The sequence below is a fragment of the Periplaneta americana genome, chromosome 4 (genome assembly GCF_040183065.1).
Source record: "Periplaneta americana isolate PAMFEO1 chromosome 4, P.americana_PAMFEO1_priV1, whole genome shotgun sequence".
In the NCBI taxonomy this organism is placed as follows: Eukaryota; Metazoa; Arthropoda; class Insecta; order Blattodea; family Blattidae; genus Periplaneta; species Periplaneta americana.
Window position 1 is genome coordinate 193,503,201 of NC_091120.1, and position 20,844 is coordinate 193,524,044.

A 20,844-nucleotide genomic window follows, 5' to 3' on the forward strand; every position below is an offset into this window, starting at 1 on the left:
ATTCCTTGCTTTTCTTTTACATTGTTTATTCTTCCTCAGTGCTATGTTTTTTTCTCATTACTCTTTTTTCTTCCTCATTGCTCTGCTTTTTTCTCATTTCTCTTTTTTCTTCCTCATTGCTCTGCTTTTTTCTCATTACTCTTTTCTTCTTCCTCATTGCTCTGCTTTTTTCCTCATTACTCTTTTCTTCTTCCTCATTGCTCTGCTTTTTTCCTCATTACTCTTTTCTTCTTCCTCATTGCTCTGCTTTTTCCTCATTACTCTTTTCTTCTTCCTCATTGCTCTGCTTTTTTCCTCATTACTCTTTTCTTCTTCCTCATTGCTCTGGTTTTTTCCTCATTACTCTTTTCTTCTTCCTCATTGCTCTGCTTTTTCCTCATTACTCTTTTCTTCTTCCTCATTGCTCTGCTTTTTTCCTCATTACTTTTTTCTTCTTCCTCATTGCTCTGCTTTTTTCCTCATTACTCTTTTCTTCTTCCTCATTGCTCTGCTTTTTTCCTCATTACTCTTTTCTTCTTCCTCATTGCTCTGCTTTTTCCTCATTACTCTTTTCTTCTTCCTCATTGCTCTGCTTTTTTCCTCATTACTCTTTTCTTCTTCCTCATTGCTCTGCTTTTTCCTCATTACTCTTTTCTTCTTACTCATTGCTCTGCTTTCTTCCTCATTACTCTTTTCTTCTTCCTCATTGCTCTGATTTTTTTCCTCATTAATCTTTTCTTCTTCCTCATTGCTCTGCTTTTTTCCTCATTATTCTTTTCTTCTTCCTCAGTGCTCTGATTTTTCCTCATTACTCCTTTTTCTTCCTCATTGCTCTGCTTTTTCCTCATTACTCTTTTCTTCTTCCTCATTGCTCTGCTTTTTTCTCATTACTCTTTTCTTCTTCCTCATTGCTCTGCTTTCTTCCTCATTACTCTTTTCTTCTTCCTCATTGCTCTGCTTTTTTTCTCATTACTCTTTTCTTCTTCCTCATTGCTCTGCTTTTTTTCTCATTACTCTTTTCTTCTTCCTCATTGCTCTGCTTTTTCCTCATTACTCTTTTCTTCTTCCTCATTGCTCTGCTTTTTTCTCATTACTCTTTTCTTCTTCCTCATTGCTCTGCTTTTTCCTCATTACTCTTTTCTTCTTCTTCCTCATTGCTCTGCTTTTTTTCTCATTACTCTTTTCTTCTTCCTCATTGCTCTGCTTTTTTTCTCATTACTCTTTTCTTCTTCCTCATTGCTCTGCTTTTTCCTCATTACTCTTTTCTTCTTCCTCATTGCTCTGCTTTTTTTCTCATTACTCTTTTCTTCTTTCTCATTGCTCTGCTTTTTTCTCATTACTCTTTTCTTCTTCCTCATTGCTCTGCTTTTTCCTCATTACTCTTTTCTTCTTCCTCATTGCTGTATTTTTTCCTCATTACTCTTTTCTTCTTCCTCATTTCTCTGCTTTTTCTCATTACTCTTTTCTTCATTGCTGTACTTTTTTTCATTACTCTTTTCTTCTTCCTCATTGCTCTTTCCTTCCTCATTCTTCTTTTCTTCTTCCTCATTGCTCTGGTTTTTCCTCATTACTCTCTTCTTCTTCCTCATTACTCTTTTCTTCTTCCTCATTCTTCTTTTTTTCTTCCTCATTCCCATTTTCTTCTTCCTCATTCCCATTTTCTTCTTCCTCATTCCTCTTTTCTTTTTCCTCGTTCTCATTTTCTTCTTCCTTATTCTTTTTTCTCGTTTTTCTTTCCTTCTTTCTCATTCTCATTTTCTTTCCTGTTCTATTTTTGTTTTTATCATCTTTTTCTTATTTATTTTTCTCCTTGTTTTTTCCTCTTTTTTCATTCTCATTCTTTTCTTTCCTTCATCCTTTTCTACCTCGTCATCTCATTCACCTTGCCTTCATCCTCGCATCCTCCTTTCCTTCTTCCTCATCTTTCTTTTCTCCTTTCTCATCTTCATTCTCTGTTTCGTTTTCTTCTTCCTTTTATTTTTCAATTCTCCCTTTCTTTTCCCTCATCCTCCTCATACCCAGGACGTGTAAATTGATACTGAACTTAATTTATTTGTAAACTTTACATAACACAATTCAAACCTTGATTATTTTTCAGAATAGTCACCCAGCCTAACAGTACACTTCTTCCAGCAACCACAAAACTTGTTTATTCCTTCTTAAAAGAACATCTATGGTTGGTTGTGCAACCATTCCTGCACTGCTTTCATCACCAAGTCATTCGTTGCAAATATTTTTGCCTCCAATCAAATGATTGCATGGGAATAAGTCCAGACTATAACTATGGAGAATATGGCAGCATTTCTACTCAAGTCCTTGTGCGATTTTTGCGGAGTAACAACAGGCGTTGTCATGAAAAAGAATGATGCCTCTGGACAATTTTTCACATATTCTGAACTTGATGGCATCTTTCAAAAGACACATTGTAGTAGTTGCATTTATTATTGTTGATCTAACGGAAAAAAATCGATTAATTTGGCCTTTCCACGTCCTAGATAATTTCATTTTAACCTTTTTTGGTACAGTAGTGGCAAATCTGAATATCTAGAAATGGAACTATGCAACGAGACGTTGAAAAAGATCAGTGCTGTTTATAAGTGCAGTATTACTTCTTCTGAATTAAGAAAATGAAAGATAAGTCTTATTTTGGTGATAATTTCAGTCACTGCGCTGTGGGAGCTATGACCACCATGCTGCCATCTACTTTCTACTACTAGAACGACTGAGGCAGCAACGTAGTAGCTTCCCACTGTCACAGGACTCGAGTTCAAGCAGTGGCTCAGGCAAGCACCCGCTCGACTCCATGCAGCGTCGTCGCCCGAGCACCATCGCAGAGCAGGCCATGCGCAAGCTGGGCATCACGGTGCCTCCTAGTCTGGCCAGCAGCGGCATACCAGAGGGCAGCACCAGGCGCGCAAGCGGGGACCAAACCCGGCTATCCTATGTCCCACCAGAGCCGGCGCCACAATTCCAAGCGATCCCGACACAGCAGGAATTCCTGCTGGCACGCTCTAGCAGTCGGACAGTACCTGCCACAGACCTGCGCCTTGTGAACCACCCCCCGCCCTTCAGAGAGCTGTACCAGTACCAATACTCGGCGCAGCAGCCGCGGTACAGCAACTTGGGCAGCTCTTTATCGGCCGGGGTCGTCCCCACAGCGCAATACGTGGACGAGGGTGTGGAGACGGATATGGAGGACTCGCCAGCTAGTAGCACCAGATCGCAGCACCAGCGTCTCGCGTCGTACGCCAGCTCCTCGTCCTCCAGCGGCAACAAGAGTCTGAGCCAGCATCTGAGCTCTGATTCGTGCTCCGGGTCGACATTCGACGACTACCAGTTGGAGTCCGATCTGGCCTCCAGTCTGCCGTCGTGCAGCACGCCACAGGAAAGCATCGCCACTGCAGTGTACAGCAAGCCCCACAACCCGCTGCTGCACAATGCTGCCAACCGTGCCAACACCCGCTCTCCTGTCGATTTTAGAGAAGGGCGCCGGGCTTCTGACGGTGTAGTAGCTCAACAAGGGGTGGAAGGGGGGAACGGGACTGGAGCAAGTGGAGGTGTCATTGCGTTCAACAGTCAACGATTGCACGAAACAGGAAAGGCTAAAGGCGTGTTGGAGCTGCACCTGGTGCAGCGCGAGCACCAGGCCCTACGCAGCAGGTACCAGCCGACGGAGCAGCACGCGCAGTACACACGCTCGCCGCCCAGGGTGTCTCTCCCGCTGAGCCTACTGCAGCAGAAGAGGCAGATCCTGCAGAAGCAGGGAGCCTTCCAGCAGCCCAGCGTCAGCGAGGTGATGAGCAGGCGCCAGATGCTGCGGCAGGCATCCTACAAACTCGCCCAGCAGACACAGATCCTGCCGCCTCTACCCCACCAAGAGACCATCGTGGAGGACAGAGCCCTCCAGTACAAGCACTCTACTGAAGGGGAGTTCGGGGATCTCGTGGCATTCCAGACCATCGCCGAGGACAGCAGCAACGGGGTCCCTCCGACCCAGCCCGCCGGTAGGGTTCTACCGACTCCGCAGGTGGACATGGCGAGAGCCCTCCCGACGGTGGATGACGCGCCGCTCGACCCCGGAGGGGAGCAGTGGCAGTCGCTCCCGAGCACCCTGGCGTCTGCGTGCCAGATCAGTGACTCCATTGCTCAGCCCCAGTCGTGGGGACAGACTCTGTGTGAGGGCATCCCGCCATGGCAGCAGACCACGTACACTACAGCACAGCCCGTCACGGGCTGGAACCAGGTAGCACAAGAGTGACGCCTAACACCATGTTCACACAACGGCAGGGCACACGCTAAATAATAACCTTGGCTAGAAGTACAGTCCTCTTTGTATCCTGCATTACTCAAAAACAGAGCTTTATAAGAGTCGGTGTAACACCAACATTGTCTTGAAATATAATCATGTATGATGCATGTCCATAAAGTAGTTCCATTCGCGAATATATCATTATTATTATCATCATCATCATCATCATTAGGGAGCGGATGTTGATGATCTAAAAATCTACTTAAAATGATCATTAAAATGCCCTTAAACTAATGGAAAAATGACATTAAATTAAAAGAAAATGACATTTAAATATTATTCACCGTACTCGCACCACAACTTCTTAAAAATTAATCACCTTGTTTCAATGACTGCCCTGCAAATCTCGGAGAGAGGAGGCAACTTCCTGGAATTTGGCTAAGATAAAGGAAAAGAACATGTAACAAAATGAAGGTTTTAAGGGAAAACTATAGATTTTAATGAGGGTTTACAATGTGTTTCAATCAGGAGTGGTCCATGTCAGTGCCTTCATTCTCCATCTTCACCTCTTTCCACGCTTCACTTTTGTTACCAGATCTTTCAAATGAGGGAGTGTGAATGACAAACCAAATTGTGGGCACAGAGTGTATTCTTGCAATCTTTGTGTTAAAAATACTGTTTACTACAGTAGACATCCCTTCCGAACCATGTTGAGGACACAACGTCTTGTTCAGGACATGTTGAAAGTTTCCCCTCCTTCCAGACATAAAGACACCCTTGTACCAAAAAAAGAACAGTAGCGGTCAAAATCCTCACTTAAACTAAGCTGTTGTCAAGCATTTTATATTACTTCGTTGTGTGAAGTGAAGCCTTCAGTGGAATGAGGGATGGACTTTAGAGTCTGTTCCAAACTATAAAACTCAAACTTCACTGTTATTCACTTATTCAGTAGGTAATTACTACTGATCTCTTTGGTTAGAAAATGATTTAACAGACCTATCGGTAAAAAAGAAAGTAAAATGCATTCTAAATGATCTAAAAGTTTTTCAAAGTATTAAAAATGGCCAAAAAATGCCGAAAAAAATATAAAAGTGACCTATAAGTTCAAAAACATAAAAAAAATTTAAAAATGCAATATAAGAAATTACTTTTTTACGTTAATATTAACATAGAAAGGATTTCTATATTAATAGGCATCGTCCTAATGTGAAAAATAAGAAGATGACTTTTCATCAACATCCGCCCCCTAATCATCACCATCACATCAGCTCTTCAGTTTTGGATGATTTGCAATGCTTATCACTGGACAAACATTGCTGACTACATCTACAACAGTGGTCATCAGCACTTGCTGAAATGGGTAACGAGTAAAGAGTGTATCGGAATGTGCACCGTCATGCAGAACGGAAGCGAGAAAGCATACCCGTCAAAAGCCACGGATGCATGCTAGCCCGAGGGTGCACTGTGCTGATGACCACTGATCTACAATCTATGCTTTTGTAGGTTTCTTTATGTTGGCGATAATTATAAACTAAATTCTTTTTAATCTGCACGCGAATAGTGAAATTCGGTATCTTACACCATCTATAATCTAGGGAAGATCATGCTGGTCACATGTTATTCTCGTTGTGATTGGATGATCGTTCACTTCTCCTGAGGCCTGTGTACTTGAGGTCAGGAATCAGCCGAACGGCCTTGGCCCTCCATGGGTTGTCACGCCATAGATTTTTTTTTAATCAAAATGAATTGCAATAAAGCATTATTTATATTATTGTGATTCTCAAAGAATTTTTCCTAATTGAAAGAACTGTCTTACAGTATTTACAGATGATGTTGATTAAGATTTAAGTATCCTGTTTTAAATATCTATTAATGTACTAAAAACTAAGAAACTAAAAACCGTTGCTTACCAATAATGCAAGCAAGGGTTGGCTCACCTGACTGAAGCTTCTTCCACCATTTTTCAAGAAACATTTTCAAATTTAAATTAGATTTAAGGCATGAAAAAAAAACAATTTACCATTGGCATTACAAGTGCAACACTGAAAGAATAATTACCAATATTTAGAATAACGAACCTTTTTATATTTCCGCTGATACTTGCTTTAAATTGATCCATATTTTTAAAAGAAATTATGAAACACACTTCTCACAATAACTAGAATTATTAAGTATGTAATCTGTTTAGGGTCAACATCTGTTTATTCATTCTACTTCATAACAATTTTTGGTGAGTCTAAATTGTTTTTAAAATTCATAGTATTAAACAGTAATAATTATTGTATTTTAAATAACTTATGTTGCAAGTAAGTTATGGGCAAATTTTCCAAGTGAAGTTCCCAAAACTTATCCCCTCTCCCCCATCTTAAAATCCTGCCTATGTCCCTGTTGCATACCGTTGTTCAGTTTTGCAGCAACTCGTTGCCATAGAGATTCTTTCTTAATAATGTTTTTGTAGATATTGACTGAAACTCATGTCTTAAAGGACAATGTGGTTTATTACACATTCCATCAGCATCTCCTTTTGCTTTTGATAAATTATAAAACGTTCGTAGTTTCTCTGCCTTACTTTAATTACAGATTGCTTAAACATGACTTTTCTCAAATATTACCTTCTTCGAAATGATCTCGCTAAGTTTATTAGTAAGCCTACATAATGTTAATCATTGTGAAGTTTCTTCAGAATCAATCAACAGCAATAATAGCTAAGCTACACTTGGATTAAAAACACTTTGTGATCGCTAGCTGATGCATTCTGAAAGCAATGTTGCCATACATTTCACTCTTCTGGTATTTGCATGTGCAATCTTTTGGTGTCTTTCGAAACTAAACAAATGTCATAACCTTGAGAACAAAATTACAAAATAAGTACAGGTAATATAATAATAAACAATAACAATAGAACAAATAGTTTTAGCAGTGAATTAAGCTGCAACAGCATCAAAAATAACTACAATAGAATTCCTCTTAACTGGCACCAAAGGGACCAGGCTAGTTCTGGATACGAGGTTTTGCCGGATAATTGAATAAGTACCGTATACCGTATATAAAAAAAAATTGTATTTCATGGTCCCGAATCTTGAAACTAAGCCATGTGAAGATTATTTCTCTATCACTTGCTCATAACTGAATAAACTTGAAAATTGTATGGATTTTCCTTATTAAAACACATCACACAACACAAATAATACACTAATTTATGTTCGAATATTCACTGAAAATGAAAGTTTGTGTCGAACTTTCTAATGTGGCAACACTGACGGCTTGAACATAACTAAATAAACATAAAAACTGTGAGAATGTTCTTTATTAAAACACATCACACAACACAAATAGTACACTAATTTTAGGTTAAATTATTCACTGAAATTGAAAGTTTGTGCAATCTTCCTAATGTAGCAACATTGACAGTCCGGACATAACTAAAACATAAAAACTGTTGATTTTTTTTTATTAAAACACGCCACAAAACAAAAATAATACCCTAATTTTAGGTTCGAACATTCACTGAAAATGAAAGTTCGTGCGAACTTCCTAATGTGGCAAAACTGACGGCCCAAACTGTGGCAGATTTAAACTTTTTTTTACAGTCTGTACAAAAGAAACCGAATGACCTGGAAATGTACAAAAACTTACCCAGACATGTTCAAACATTTTTAACAAGAGCCAGAATAGGTCACATTGTCACTCAATTGTACCTACACCGATTTCACATTTCTGATAATCCTACTTGTCTGTGGTGCAATAATCATCATGAAGATCTGGAAGACATTCTTCTATACTGTCCATCCATAAACCACAGAAGAAGTAAATTAAAATCATCAGTACTAGTTGCAGAAGACACAGTCCTGCAGTATATATTGACTACACCCCAACTCTGGCTACTAGCAACAGGCATCTATAATGAACATTGATCAAAATACCCCTCATTTTTCGTGAAAAACAACAACTGAATAGACTACAGTGGACTATAGTGGACTTTATGTTGTCAGCAAACAGCTGGATACATTAAGAAGATTGATTTTTTTTTTTTTTTGGCCTAGCCGAAAGTGCCGTTGTTTTGGTATTGCCGGTTATTTGGGTGCCGGATAGGAGGGATTTTGCTGTATATAACAAAACAGAACAAACTCGTTTATGTTAGCTAGAAACTGGTACACACACACCACATGCCGGAAAATACAAATACGAACAAGCATGGCTTTGTTTATAAGATGAATCAGCAACAATACTGTACTATGTCACAACTGAGAATGGCGTGGCTAACAAGAAAGACAGACTGCGGCATGATTCGGAGTTACGTGGTTATCATGGTCTAGTCATGGCCTTCTTGACAGTCGCCTTTCAATTTCAATTTTTTTTATAAAAAAAGCCGCCCTAAATAAGGGTTTGAATAGATTGGCCTACTAATCAGTTCATAAAGAATAATCATGAAAACCAATTGTGTGACAATTTGAAAGGAAAAAGAAAACATTAGGATAAATGATATAAAAACATAGGAAATCATTTACAATAAAAGTTTCTTGGGTACAAATGATTACTAATTATAGCTAAGGATGATTTTAACACATGAGATCCTATGGCATCAATCATTGCATCAGGAATTTTAAATTGTTTAAGTTGTTTAAAGTTTCTTATGGGATCGTGCCACGGGCACCGAACATGAGCCCAAAAACTGTCCAATGTGTGATGTGGTATTGTGCTCCAAGATGCTAACAACAAGGCTCATATATGACTTGTTTTTCACGACACACCTCTTGTAGCTGTTGCTTGTGCATCTCGAAACGGATTGTGGGATCAAGAATGACACCCTTATCTTTCTGCCGATCAATTATGATGATATCAGCATGTCTAGTAGAGCCATCAGAAGAGACGCAACCAACCTCCTCATAAACATTATAGGCAGCATTCTGACGGATTAAAGATGCGATGAGAGAACGAACCGTATTATGTCTGTTGATTCGGAGCAATTCTCCATGATGGCAGAAACCCAAGACGTGAGGAAGCGTTTCTTGCTCGTCGCATCTTCTGCAACGGGTTGAGTCAAGAGTTCTACATGTTCAAAGTTCTGAAAAACAAAGGAATTGCTGTATTAAACTTATGTTAAACATGCATTTATATATAAATTTTTTCAATGTTGGCCATGTTATGACTAAGAATGTGACGTCGTGCCGTAGCCTGTCTTTCTTGTTAGCCACGTGAGACCGGACCATGATTTGATGACGAAGATACAACCAATCTTCAAAACGTTGTAAAATTTTATTTTATATATTATACTAGCAATGGAAAAAGCCCATTCCACTCCATCACCAAACACTTCCGGTGCAATCACAAAGTATTTCTAATCCAAATATAGTAATCTGTACTAGCATTCATCATTGTAAATACAATTATGATCTGTCCAGTGATCAGCGCTTTAAACGAACCAAAGTTTTATTCCTGTTCTGCTTACACGAAGATTAATCAAGGGTTTTTGAAATGGATCCCACCAGCACTGTCCCGCAGCCAGAAGGGGAAGTAGCACCAGGTTTGGTTAGGTGTTGCCCATACTAGAAACATTTTGGAAACTTACATCTCATGTAGCTGCAGAGGTCTCTGATGATGGAGTAGAAAATAAAAAAAATTACAAGCACCAAGTGCAATAGCCTGCATTGTGTTCATCCACAAAGGAGTGGCCTTAAAATAAAATGGAAATAAAAAGAAATCCTTAGAGTTGTAGTCTAGTTCCTCTATTTTCAGGTCTTATAAAGACTACAGACGTTTGACAGTTTGGGGGTTACACATGGGAATAACATTCATACTTCTCCAAAACCTCGCCAACATGGAACTCTGAAACGTTATATATTTTTAAGTTAATTTGTGACATGAAACAAAGACTCAAAAACCTCGCAACTTGTTGAACAACGTAAAAAGCGTATATCATACATAAGGCAGGAATAATTTTGAGGGCACATTGAGAATAATATTATCTAAAAGATTAATCTAACTAAACATATTGTAAGAAGCAGTGGCGTAGGCCTATGCAGAATTTTATCAAGTCATTATTAAATTTTTTTACAATTGCATTATCTGTTTTTTAAACTTTGTCTATTATTATTATTATTATTATTATTATTATTATTATTTTACGTATATTTATTAATATTATACTATGTTCTAATGAACATATTTATGAATATCCTTATAAAATCTTTGAAACGTAATTTTTTCACAGCCATTCAATTGTTAACAAATTTCAAATTCTCTTTAATCTTTTATAATAATGAAATGCTTGTGTTATTACACAAGGAGTTTATGTTAAAAATATACTGTCAAATGCACAAAACATTAAAATAACATTTCACAATGAAGTCAGAACTCAAACTAACGAACAGGTGAATACCTCTCTTAAAATGAGTTTAAATAAAATCGACAATGCATAATATTTAACATCTGCACTGCAGAACTGTCAAAACAATCTTTTCGATATGTTTCACAAGAAGTTAAATTTCATATCGTCATCATCAGCAATGGCCATGACAAAAAAGATGCACAATTTTGGCACATAGTTGGAAAGGATGAGTAGACCTACCCACCATAATAATAATAATAATAATAATAATAATAATAATAATAATAATAATAATAATAATAATAATAATAATAATAATAATCATGATAATAATAATAATAATCATGATAATAATAATAATAATAATCATGATAATAAAAGTGATAATAATAATATAGGTTACTTACTATACCAAAATATCTACATTAATTATAAGTAATAGAGAAGTGAAAATTATGTCACAAAGAACATTTCATTGCGATTCCTTGCACGTGCCTTTAATACCAATATTTACACAGTTGCTCAAATATTTGTTCTTTGTACAGATGATAATTGATACTGTGAGTTGCAGAGTTTCTATAGCAAGCAAATGCAAATTTCCAATGAGTCACTCACTGATGTTCTATAATAGAACGACTCTTACAAACTGAATTTGTGAAAAATATTGCAACTACTTTCATCCTTAAAAAATGTTAAGTCATATCCATGCAAGGTTAATATTGTTCGCTAAGAAATCCAAAGTTAACCACAGTATTCTAGAAACTTTATCGAGAAATAATATATTGTATATTCAAATGCAGTATAGCAATATAATGGAGACCATGTACCTTAATCGCCTAGTAAATACAGTTTAACCAGAGATTTCTGCAGGAATGCAGACATAATGAAATTAATTACTTGATGGATCTTTGAAAATACAGAGACTATTAACAGATAATATGATGATTATTTAACAATATTAGGTTGTCTCACAAGGGTTTTTTTTTTCATCTAGCCTAATTTTATTGTTTTCTTTATTTCAAAATAAGCGTAAAATAAAACAAGAAAATTATTCAGAGCAAACTGAAATACATTATTTTCATTTATTATTTTCTTCGATCTTTCTGCCCTCAAAACTTAGGTATACATCGTTGAATCGTTCGGCGAGTTTGAGGCCATTCTAGGATTGGCCGCAACTTTACCTTCTACTTCACATATTTTTTCAGTTGTCCTGACTTTACACTTACGTCTTTTTTTTTAATAAACGCTGAATCACTCGAGTTGTTATTTCATTGTTGTACATTCTCAGTATGTATAGTCGCGTCACTCTAATTTCCGGCAGCCAATCACATTACAGATCGGCTACATTTAAATGTGTGTATCTTGTGATTCGCTGATGAAGAAGCTATGCATTTCCTAAGGCTCGATAAATACTTAATATAATCGCCCCCATTTTGTTTCTTTCGTTTGTGTTCGCAGAAAGCACACGAGGACTTTATTTGCCGCTCAATTATTTGCTGAATTACAGTGCGTTTGATTTATTATCATAGGAGCTACGACATGATAATGTTTAACGGTGTGGCAAATAGATCTCTCGTCTGGTAGCTCGGCAACGAAAGAGCAAAATTGGAGAACAATACTACTTACCTAGACTTTATAGAGCCTTAACTTCCTATGACGTAAGCAAAGAGGGGAGTCATGCCGGGAATAACAGAGTCGCGACTATAGCATCCTACATTATATCATAAAAATTACAGACGCACTATTACATTTTCTTGAAATATTCTTCAATACATTGCCAATAATAATGGCATAAACAATTTACCCATTGTCTACCAACTCAAAGACAGATGAATGGCACATTTATAGCAGTGGCGTATACTGGTTAAAGGGTTTGGGCTACCGCTGACCCTACTATTACACAAAATATATCTAACAATTACTTTAATTTTAATTACTATGGTAAAACTAATAATACAAAATTATTACATTATGTTATATTATAAACTTTTTCTTTTGTAATTTCCTTGGGCTACCGCCGGTAGCCCCGGTAGCCCGCAAAATACGCCCCTGATTTATAGGAATATACTTTTGAGATAAACAGTAATAGAGAAAATAAATTTTAAGGAAGGACTTTTGTTCTCTGAAAATTTTCTGACTAAATTCGCTAATCTCTTATCTTAATGCTATTTATCCGACATTGAACTTTGTGTGTGTATTAATTGTGCGTGTACCCTATTTATTATTTGATGGAATAACATTACTGGTAATTGTTTTCCATCCATCATCATCCAGAACAATATCAAAAACAAATATATCTAGTAATAACATGTTTCTTTTGAAGGGAAATAAAGTAGGAGACCTCTTGTAATAAACGAGTATAAGACAGAAGAATCCTGTCCCTGATGAAGAGGATTCTGGGCAAACTTTACTGACGAATTATTGTCCTTGCTGCACTAAGTTCCTTGTATCTGTAGACCAACATCTGATTGAGACTGCAGCAGTCTCTTCAGAATGTCTCGTGAGATCTCAGAGACCTCTGACAGACAATGCAGGAAAAAAAAAAGGTAGAAAATATTGATATACCGGTATTCAAAATAGTCCGAAAGACTGTGTTGTAACTGGGACTGGGTAGTGGCTAGGTCTTTAAAATTAAAATAAATCGAATTTTATATAATGTATTCCAACCCTGCAATCTGATATACCACGAGTGAGTTCTCTTTTATTAATGAAATCATTGTGGCCTGTAGCCATTCTCAATTCATAAATTTAAAAACTAATACAGTGGAATAATGTTCTTGAATATAGCTCAGAGAAGTGCCTTCTTATTGTTTTGAAAGCTTTGATGTTATTACATGTCATTTGAAACATTCTGCCATCATATATAGTATGCTGTAGGGTATGAAAATTTAAAGAAAAGTATACGGTATATTACAAAGAACTTTTTTCTATTCTTACAGAAGATTAATCTTCCTTTTAATAAACAATTCTGTACAGTACTTATTTTATTTGTGGCACATGCTAGTACAACACACTGACACATTTTTTAAGGTGTAAATATAAATTATTTAGTTACAATATACCCTGAAGCCTCAGGATATTCAAGACTAATCTCAAATACATGATCACATCGCAACTAGTTCAGGCAGTAAATTTTTCACTCAAACACGATCAATAATGCATTCTCTGTACCTTAATAGCAACATACAAACACCTTAATTTATAGATTTATAGAACATGTGCAGTTATTATACAGACGTGGACAAATTATTAGACTAAAACGTTTTCTTGGAAACTTAATATAATCCTTCATATCAACTATCAATATAATTCACAGAGTCTCTATTGTTGTAAATATGATAGTTTACATCTTCTGGTACATTTTTCCAACGGTTAAGTATATTTTTTCTGGCTATGTTGGTACTACTGGTGTTTTAATTATATACTGCAGAAGATATTCTCCCATGGCCTGCAAGAAGACCGGACATAAACGAAATAAAAAATCTGTGATCTATACTGAAGAAGAAAATGAACAAAAAAAGGCTTACAACAAAACATGGGCTCATTTAAACACTGTCTGGTATTTGGCTAAATGATACTGATATTCAAAGAAAGTGTCAAACTTTGGTTTCCAGCATCCCTGACAAAATCAACGTGTTAATAAAGAATAAGGGAATGTTCACAAAATATTACTAACCTCAAGACTCAGTTTTCTGTTCATTATTTCTGTGCAAAATACATTTTTGTTCATTATTTCTACCGATAAATAAAGCTTCGTTGCACATATAATTAATTTAGTCTAATAATTTGTCCACGTCTGTATAAATGTAAAACTTTGTTTTTGAAACGAGTAGAGACATAACATTGTCGATATCCTGTGTGAGTAGATGAAGCAAATGATTGAAACATCCTCCTAGAACATCACTAAGTGAACTGAGAATGATTGAAACATCCTCCTAGAACATCACTAAGTGAACTGAGGATTAAGCTGAGCTTTTTAACGGGACACTGTATCCCTAGAAAACATATGCATAGGATGGGTCTCTTGAGTGTAAGCTTTATGCACCAGTATAACAAACATGCGACATGTAAACTATGAATATAGATACCTAATTCGTTAACTACTTGGAGTTGAGGAGTAGAGAATACCACCAGAAAGGTTTGGTATAGAAGGTGAAGCATAATATACTCATTAGGCTGAAATATTCAGATCTCATCTCATCTGGCATTAAGTCTAATCTATTCAGCTTCTATTTCAAAACAAAACCCGCATTACAAGAGAAAAATATTGATAATCCGTGTTGAATTTTTCGTGCACTACTTTTAACACCTGAATATAAATAATTGATTAAATGGCGATCTTACTCATGTTAATTATGTAAGCATGTGCGGCTTACAGCTGTTTCGGTGCTACTTGACACCATCCTCAGAGCCTTCTGTGTCTCGGCGTCATCTCAACTTTGCTGCCTGTTGTGTGGGTATGTTCGTGTGATGAAGAGTTGTGTCAAATAGTGTGTGTGTGTTCTGAAATTGATATGTGTGTTGAGTATTTGATTAGGGTGTGTTTTAGTGTGTCTGTATATTTCATATTGTTCTAGTGTGTTGAGTTTTTGGTTTTTGGGTTGTGTGTGTAGGATTTCACAATACATCTACATATGCCGAACACATAACTAATGCCAACCACACATACAATAACATAAATAGACATGGAAATCCTACACATACAACCCAAAAACCAAAAACTCAACACACTAGAACAATATGAAATATACAGACACATTAAAATACACCCTAATCAAATACTCAACATACAGATCAATTTCAGAACACACACACTATTTGACACAACTCTTCATCACACGAACGCACCCACACAACAGGCAGCGAAGTTGAGATGACGCCGAGAAACAGAAGGCTCTGAGGATGGTGTCAAGTAGCACCGAAACAGCAATAAGCCACTCATGCTTACATAATTAACACGAGTAAGATCGCCATTTAATCAATTATTTAGAGAAATATTGTTAAATTATTTGAGACTTGGTATATTTCATGATCCTCAATTATGAAAAAAATTGCTGTTATTCATAGCAGGATACTTTTGGTCATTGATGGAATGACATGGTGTTTTTAAGGTCTTTTTTAAAAGAATTTGTGTATGGTGTTAATAAACAATGAAAAGTAAATAATTGATTTTTAGAGGTAAATCCCATAATTCTGCTACAAAACTGCCTGTTTTGTATATCTTGTGCATGTAAGATTTCTGGAGTAATATTTTATAGCAGATGTTTCACTATACGAACTAGAATGTTGTAAACTAGTCAATTCACACTATCATGCGTGATTTTGGGCTCAAAAGGTGGGAATTTGATTGCGAACAATCATTCAACTTTGTAAATTCTTTCACATTGTATCCCTTCTGTTGGGTGAACATGGTGTTTAGATATGCTTTATGACTTCCTTGTTTTGCAAGTTCCTGTAGAAGTTTGTGTTGATGTTGTGGTAGTGCTGCATGGCCATATTTAGTATTTTTTGGTCATCATGCAAGTTTTTAGTGGTGTTGATTAGCTGGTTCTTGCTGAGAATGTAGTGACTGAAGCTGCTAGTTGGCTTTGTTGCAGTATTCTGTAATGACAGTGAAACGGAAGAAATTTTTTTTAATGTCACAAGCGATATATTGAAAGAAACTGCATGCTAGGTAATACACGCAAGTTTATAAGAGTGGAACGAATGTCCCCGTTAATTATGCTGATGTTTATTCAATCAGTTTTTTTTTAATCAGAGACCATTCACAAAGATGAAAGCGTATCATGGAAAACAAGACTAATATTACAGTGTATAGTTTTAATATATAATAATTCACACCAATGAACTACATTATTGGAAACTAATATTAACAGCATTCAGAAATCTGATCATTCTATATCTAAATAGATGAAACTACAAACCACGAATTATGGAAGAATATTATTATACCAACTTTTAAGAATAACAGACAATCAGTTCATAATCAAATAAGAATTAATTTAAACATCATAATGTCTAATTCCAGAATGAACTACTCGTGTAGAAAGTAACAGTTGTATTTAGAAAAAAAAAAATGTACATACCAAGTGAACTGAAGCATAGTACTGTAAGTTGTCTTCAACAGTTAAAGGAGAAATTGAAAATAAATTGCTTGCCTTTTTTGTAAATGCACATAATACAAAGGTAATAGGCTATAAAATAGATACAGTAACTTTATTATTGCACTCTGTTGTGATACGGTAGTCATTTGTTTGTAACCATTGGTAAGCCTAACATTTTTTAACGCATCTGATATTATGTCTCATTCACAATGAAAACGTAAATGTTAACTTACTGTCGAATTAAAAAATCGTAACACCATTCACAATGGGAACATAAACATAATGGCATATAATTGCAAAGATACTTAGTAACAATGGAAACAAAACAACAACGTCATTTCATCGTTATTCTGTTGTATATTGTACTTCAGCACTATATGGTTTTGTATTGTTTTAAAATCACGTAAGCATAAACTGAAAGTTTGGAGTTTGCAAACTTTGAGGTTAAGTTTGGAGTTTGCAAACTTTCATGTTATCGTCTAATGGTAATGTTAATGTCATTGTTTATGTGAATCATTGTGAATGGCCTCTAATAACCTGACCGAAAACTTCTGTGTTTATGTTACTTTTATATTTAATTTTCATTGGGAATGAGACAACTGATATGAAAGCTTCGTAATATATTATATTATACATCTTGATTACACAACTTTTAACACTGTATCACTTCGGAATATGTGTGATAAGAACTTTCTTGTGTTAAATTAACACAATTATATTAATTTAGGAACATCAGACGTCATAAGATTTTCAAATCAAAGTCGTTTCAAAATAATGACGACAACAACAATAAGATAACCAGAAATATTATAAAGACCAAATTTCAGATCCCTAATTTTATTTTACTTTTTTACCAAATTAACTGACCGGTCCTGTCTTATCTCATGAAACTAAAGAGGCTACTTATGAACAGAGAAGAAAACTTGTGGAAAATTAGAGGTCGCATGCAATAAGCCAATATACTGCAATGTATTTAGGGTTGAATAGTGGCCAGGCCCTCAAATTAAAAAAAATCGAACACTGTAGCAGACATAAAACTATATTCAGTATAACAAAAAGAAAAGTGTTCATTGAGATTTCAAACTAGAGCATTATAAGTGTGTGCATAAGGTTGAGATACGTGAAACCTTCGGCTCTTCTTTAAGCATTTAGTAAGGCTCAGAAATTTAACATTGAAATCCCTAATAGTGGCTATATTCTTCATGTTACGGTATTATAATGGCGTTAGCCTACTCACATACCGGTAGTAATTATTTCATGTTATGTTACAGTCCTCCTACCACAAAACTAAACCTTTGCAAGACGTTATGGTAGTATCAGTGCTGATACCGGTACCTCATTTGTTAATAATAACTTGTTTCTTAACTTTGGGAGACTGTAGGTTTAATAGAGAAATTACATATTAACATATGCTTTAAATCTGTTAAATTAAAAGCAAAATCAATTTGAATCTTTAATTTGACCAATGTTAACTATAAATAGTGATCGTGAAATATAGTTAAACTTCACTTTTTATGAATATTTATAAATACAACATACCGGTAGTCAAGAATATTTTTTTTTATTTTAATACATTTATGGAGAGATTTTTTACTTCGAAATGCTTTCTTAGGTAGTTCATTGAACACAATGGCAAGTTGGTATAACATATCTAATACAAACAATTAGCATACCTCCAGGATTTTCTTTTATATCCCGAGAAATTAGTGATGTATTTTGTCAAGTTGACCATATTTCAAAGATGAATATTAGTGGTAGAGAATTTTATTTCCATGAAGCATTGCTCTTCATTGCAGAAGCAATTTTATATGTGCTGATTGTAATACCGGTAATGGTACTATGTTCCACACATATATGGTACTTGTGCAAGGAGTTCTTGCTTGAAGTTCGGTAGTTTGTTTGGTACACTGTGTTTACATTTGAGGTTATTATTCATCTCAACATGGCGTCCTTATTGTAAAGGAAATGAACAGTAATGAACTGGAATTGCATCTAGTCATAGAATGATAAGTGATTCTGGTTTAGCTTTTGTGTATGTGATCGCTGGTTTAATGTATCATCATTTTTGATCATGTACTGGAACTAGTTAAAGTGGTGTGGTGATTATGTGATACAGTGAAAATGCTATTAAATTTTTGGGTACCAGTAATTACTATGTTCGTTTAAGAATAATATGGATGTACAATGTGAATGTGTCTGGAATTGTGAATAGAAGTACTGGTAATTGTTTGTGTCTGTGTACATGATAAAGGCAATTTTGGAAACTTGAACATCTGTGACATAAAGTCTGTGATAATTGAGGACCGTTTTTGCAAAACTTGCTAACTGCAAAATTGAGATTTTGGTGGATTCGTTGACATAAGGCAGGCCTCTACACGATGTTAAAGTAATATTAGTAAAATTGAATTTTGTCTCTCCTGTAAAATTTAGTTTTTTCAGTTAGCAAGTTTTGCAAAAACGGTCCTCAATTCTAAAAGCATACTGTGGCCATATATTCATTCTGTCATTCATAAAAGGAAGCCATTACTTTTACATTTTTCAAGCGCTTTCTTTTTGTAATTTTGGTAATTACGTACCATGGATAACCCATGACTTATGGAACATTAAATTTAGAGCGTAATGCTGATGTGGTCGCCCACGTGACATCCAAGCAAATACCTTACTATAATAATACCGGACAGCTAGCAGTTCTGCGCGCAAATGACGCTGGTGCTGCTACCTAGGCGGCCAGTGTGGAGATACTCGCGAAACAAGCTGTAATCAACTGCAATGTATATTGTTGTTGGGCTAGTTAATAGTTTTATTAATTGGTGCTGTGTTAAAATTTCAGGGTGTATGTGTGCTGTTTATAATTGCTACAATTACAGCATTACAAATTGCTTCAAATCGTACTTCCGATTTCCGAGAGTTCATAAAACGTGAGTCAACAAAATTCTTTATTAGGCCTAATGCCTTTATCTCTGTGTTCATAGAACAATAAAAATTAGCTTTTTTATTTAATAGAAGTTAAAATATATTGGAAATTTTAAGGTTTTAGCAGATTAAGTTTTATTGTTGTCCACATGCTTTTACTAATTATTAGAAGCATCAGATTACTACCATTTTTATCTTTGCAGTTGTCAGCAATGGCTATAAGCGTTATTGTAAATTCATTCTTAATGTCAGAATTAATTTTGTCTCAATAAAGCAAAGAAAAAATACACATTTTTTCTCATAATATGCAATATTGATATAAAATAATGTTACATTACATATGGTACTATTCAATTAATATTTGTATTTGTGGACGTAATTTCACGCCACTCGCTAGATGTCAAGTCCGTGATATTTCGCACTCACGTCAAAGCTGCTAGTATACAGCTGTCCGGTATTATTATAGTAAGATATTTGATCCAGGCATTACAGTCAAAAACAAATCTAAACTGATTACCACATTGGGGAGCATTGTAATCTGAAAGAATGGTGTCCCATTGGCTATACTGAATTACGCAATAAAAGCAGTTACCATTATTTTTTTTTATGTCTTACACAAATATGAAATTTGTTGGTTAATGTAGATTAAAAATATTTATTCCATTATTATTTTAACAGACCATTGTCTTTAGTGGTCAATAGTTAAATCATAATCTCCTCCAGAAGAAAGTAAATCCAGGGTATCAGGGTATCTGATTGCATGTAAATGAGCTCCTTCCTTGTGTGAAAAGAAAAAATTATCGACAATTTCCTCTTTCGCTAAAAATGTCACTGAAGACTGAAAATGCAGCAGTTAAATAAAATGTAAAGACCGATTCCTAGAACCATTGGTGAAGGTTCTAAAGACCATAAAAGTATGGAACTAAGTCAACAGTGTGCGTATTTCAGTGAAAAGGGATTTAATTCCTAAAATCAGTTTCAAAGCCACATTAAAATTTTGAAATACCCCATAAAAATGATCTATTTATTTGATCATGCGCTTTTTTGAAGTCAACAAATAAAATGTATATAAGCAAATTAAATTATTTTCTTTTGCTTATTATTTGTTGTATGATAAAAATTAAATTAAGTAATCTGCACCCTTTGGAAATCTAGATTGTTTTTCAATTAAAACATTTTTATTTTATGGTACTGATACTTGATGTACAGGTGTTCAAGTGAATGTGTGAGAAATAGTTTGTGACATGTTGCGAAACAGTTTGTAGTGATAA

General features: G+C 35.5%; 1 protein-coding gene across 1 annotated transcript in view; it reads left to right on the forward strand.

Annotated features, from left to right (window-relative positions):
• Positions 1-20,844, forward strand: part of LOC138698547 (serine/threonine-protein kinase SIK2-like) — a 282,464-nt gene that overhangs the window by 247,862 nt on the left and 13,758 nt on the right. Inside the window, exon 8 of the mRNA XM_069824552.1 lies at positions 2,642-4,222. Within this exon, the coding sequence (XP_069680653.1) occupies positions 2,642-4,222 (1,581 nt within the window). The remainder of the gene's footprint in view (positions 1-2,641; positions 4,223-20,844) is intronic.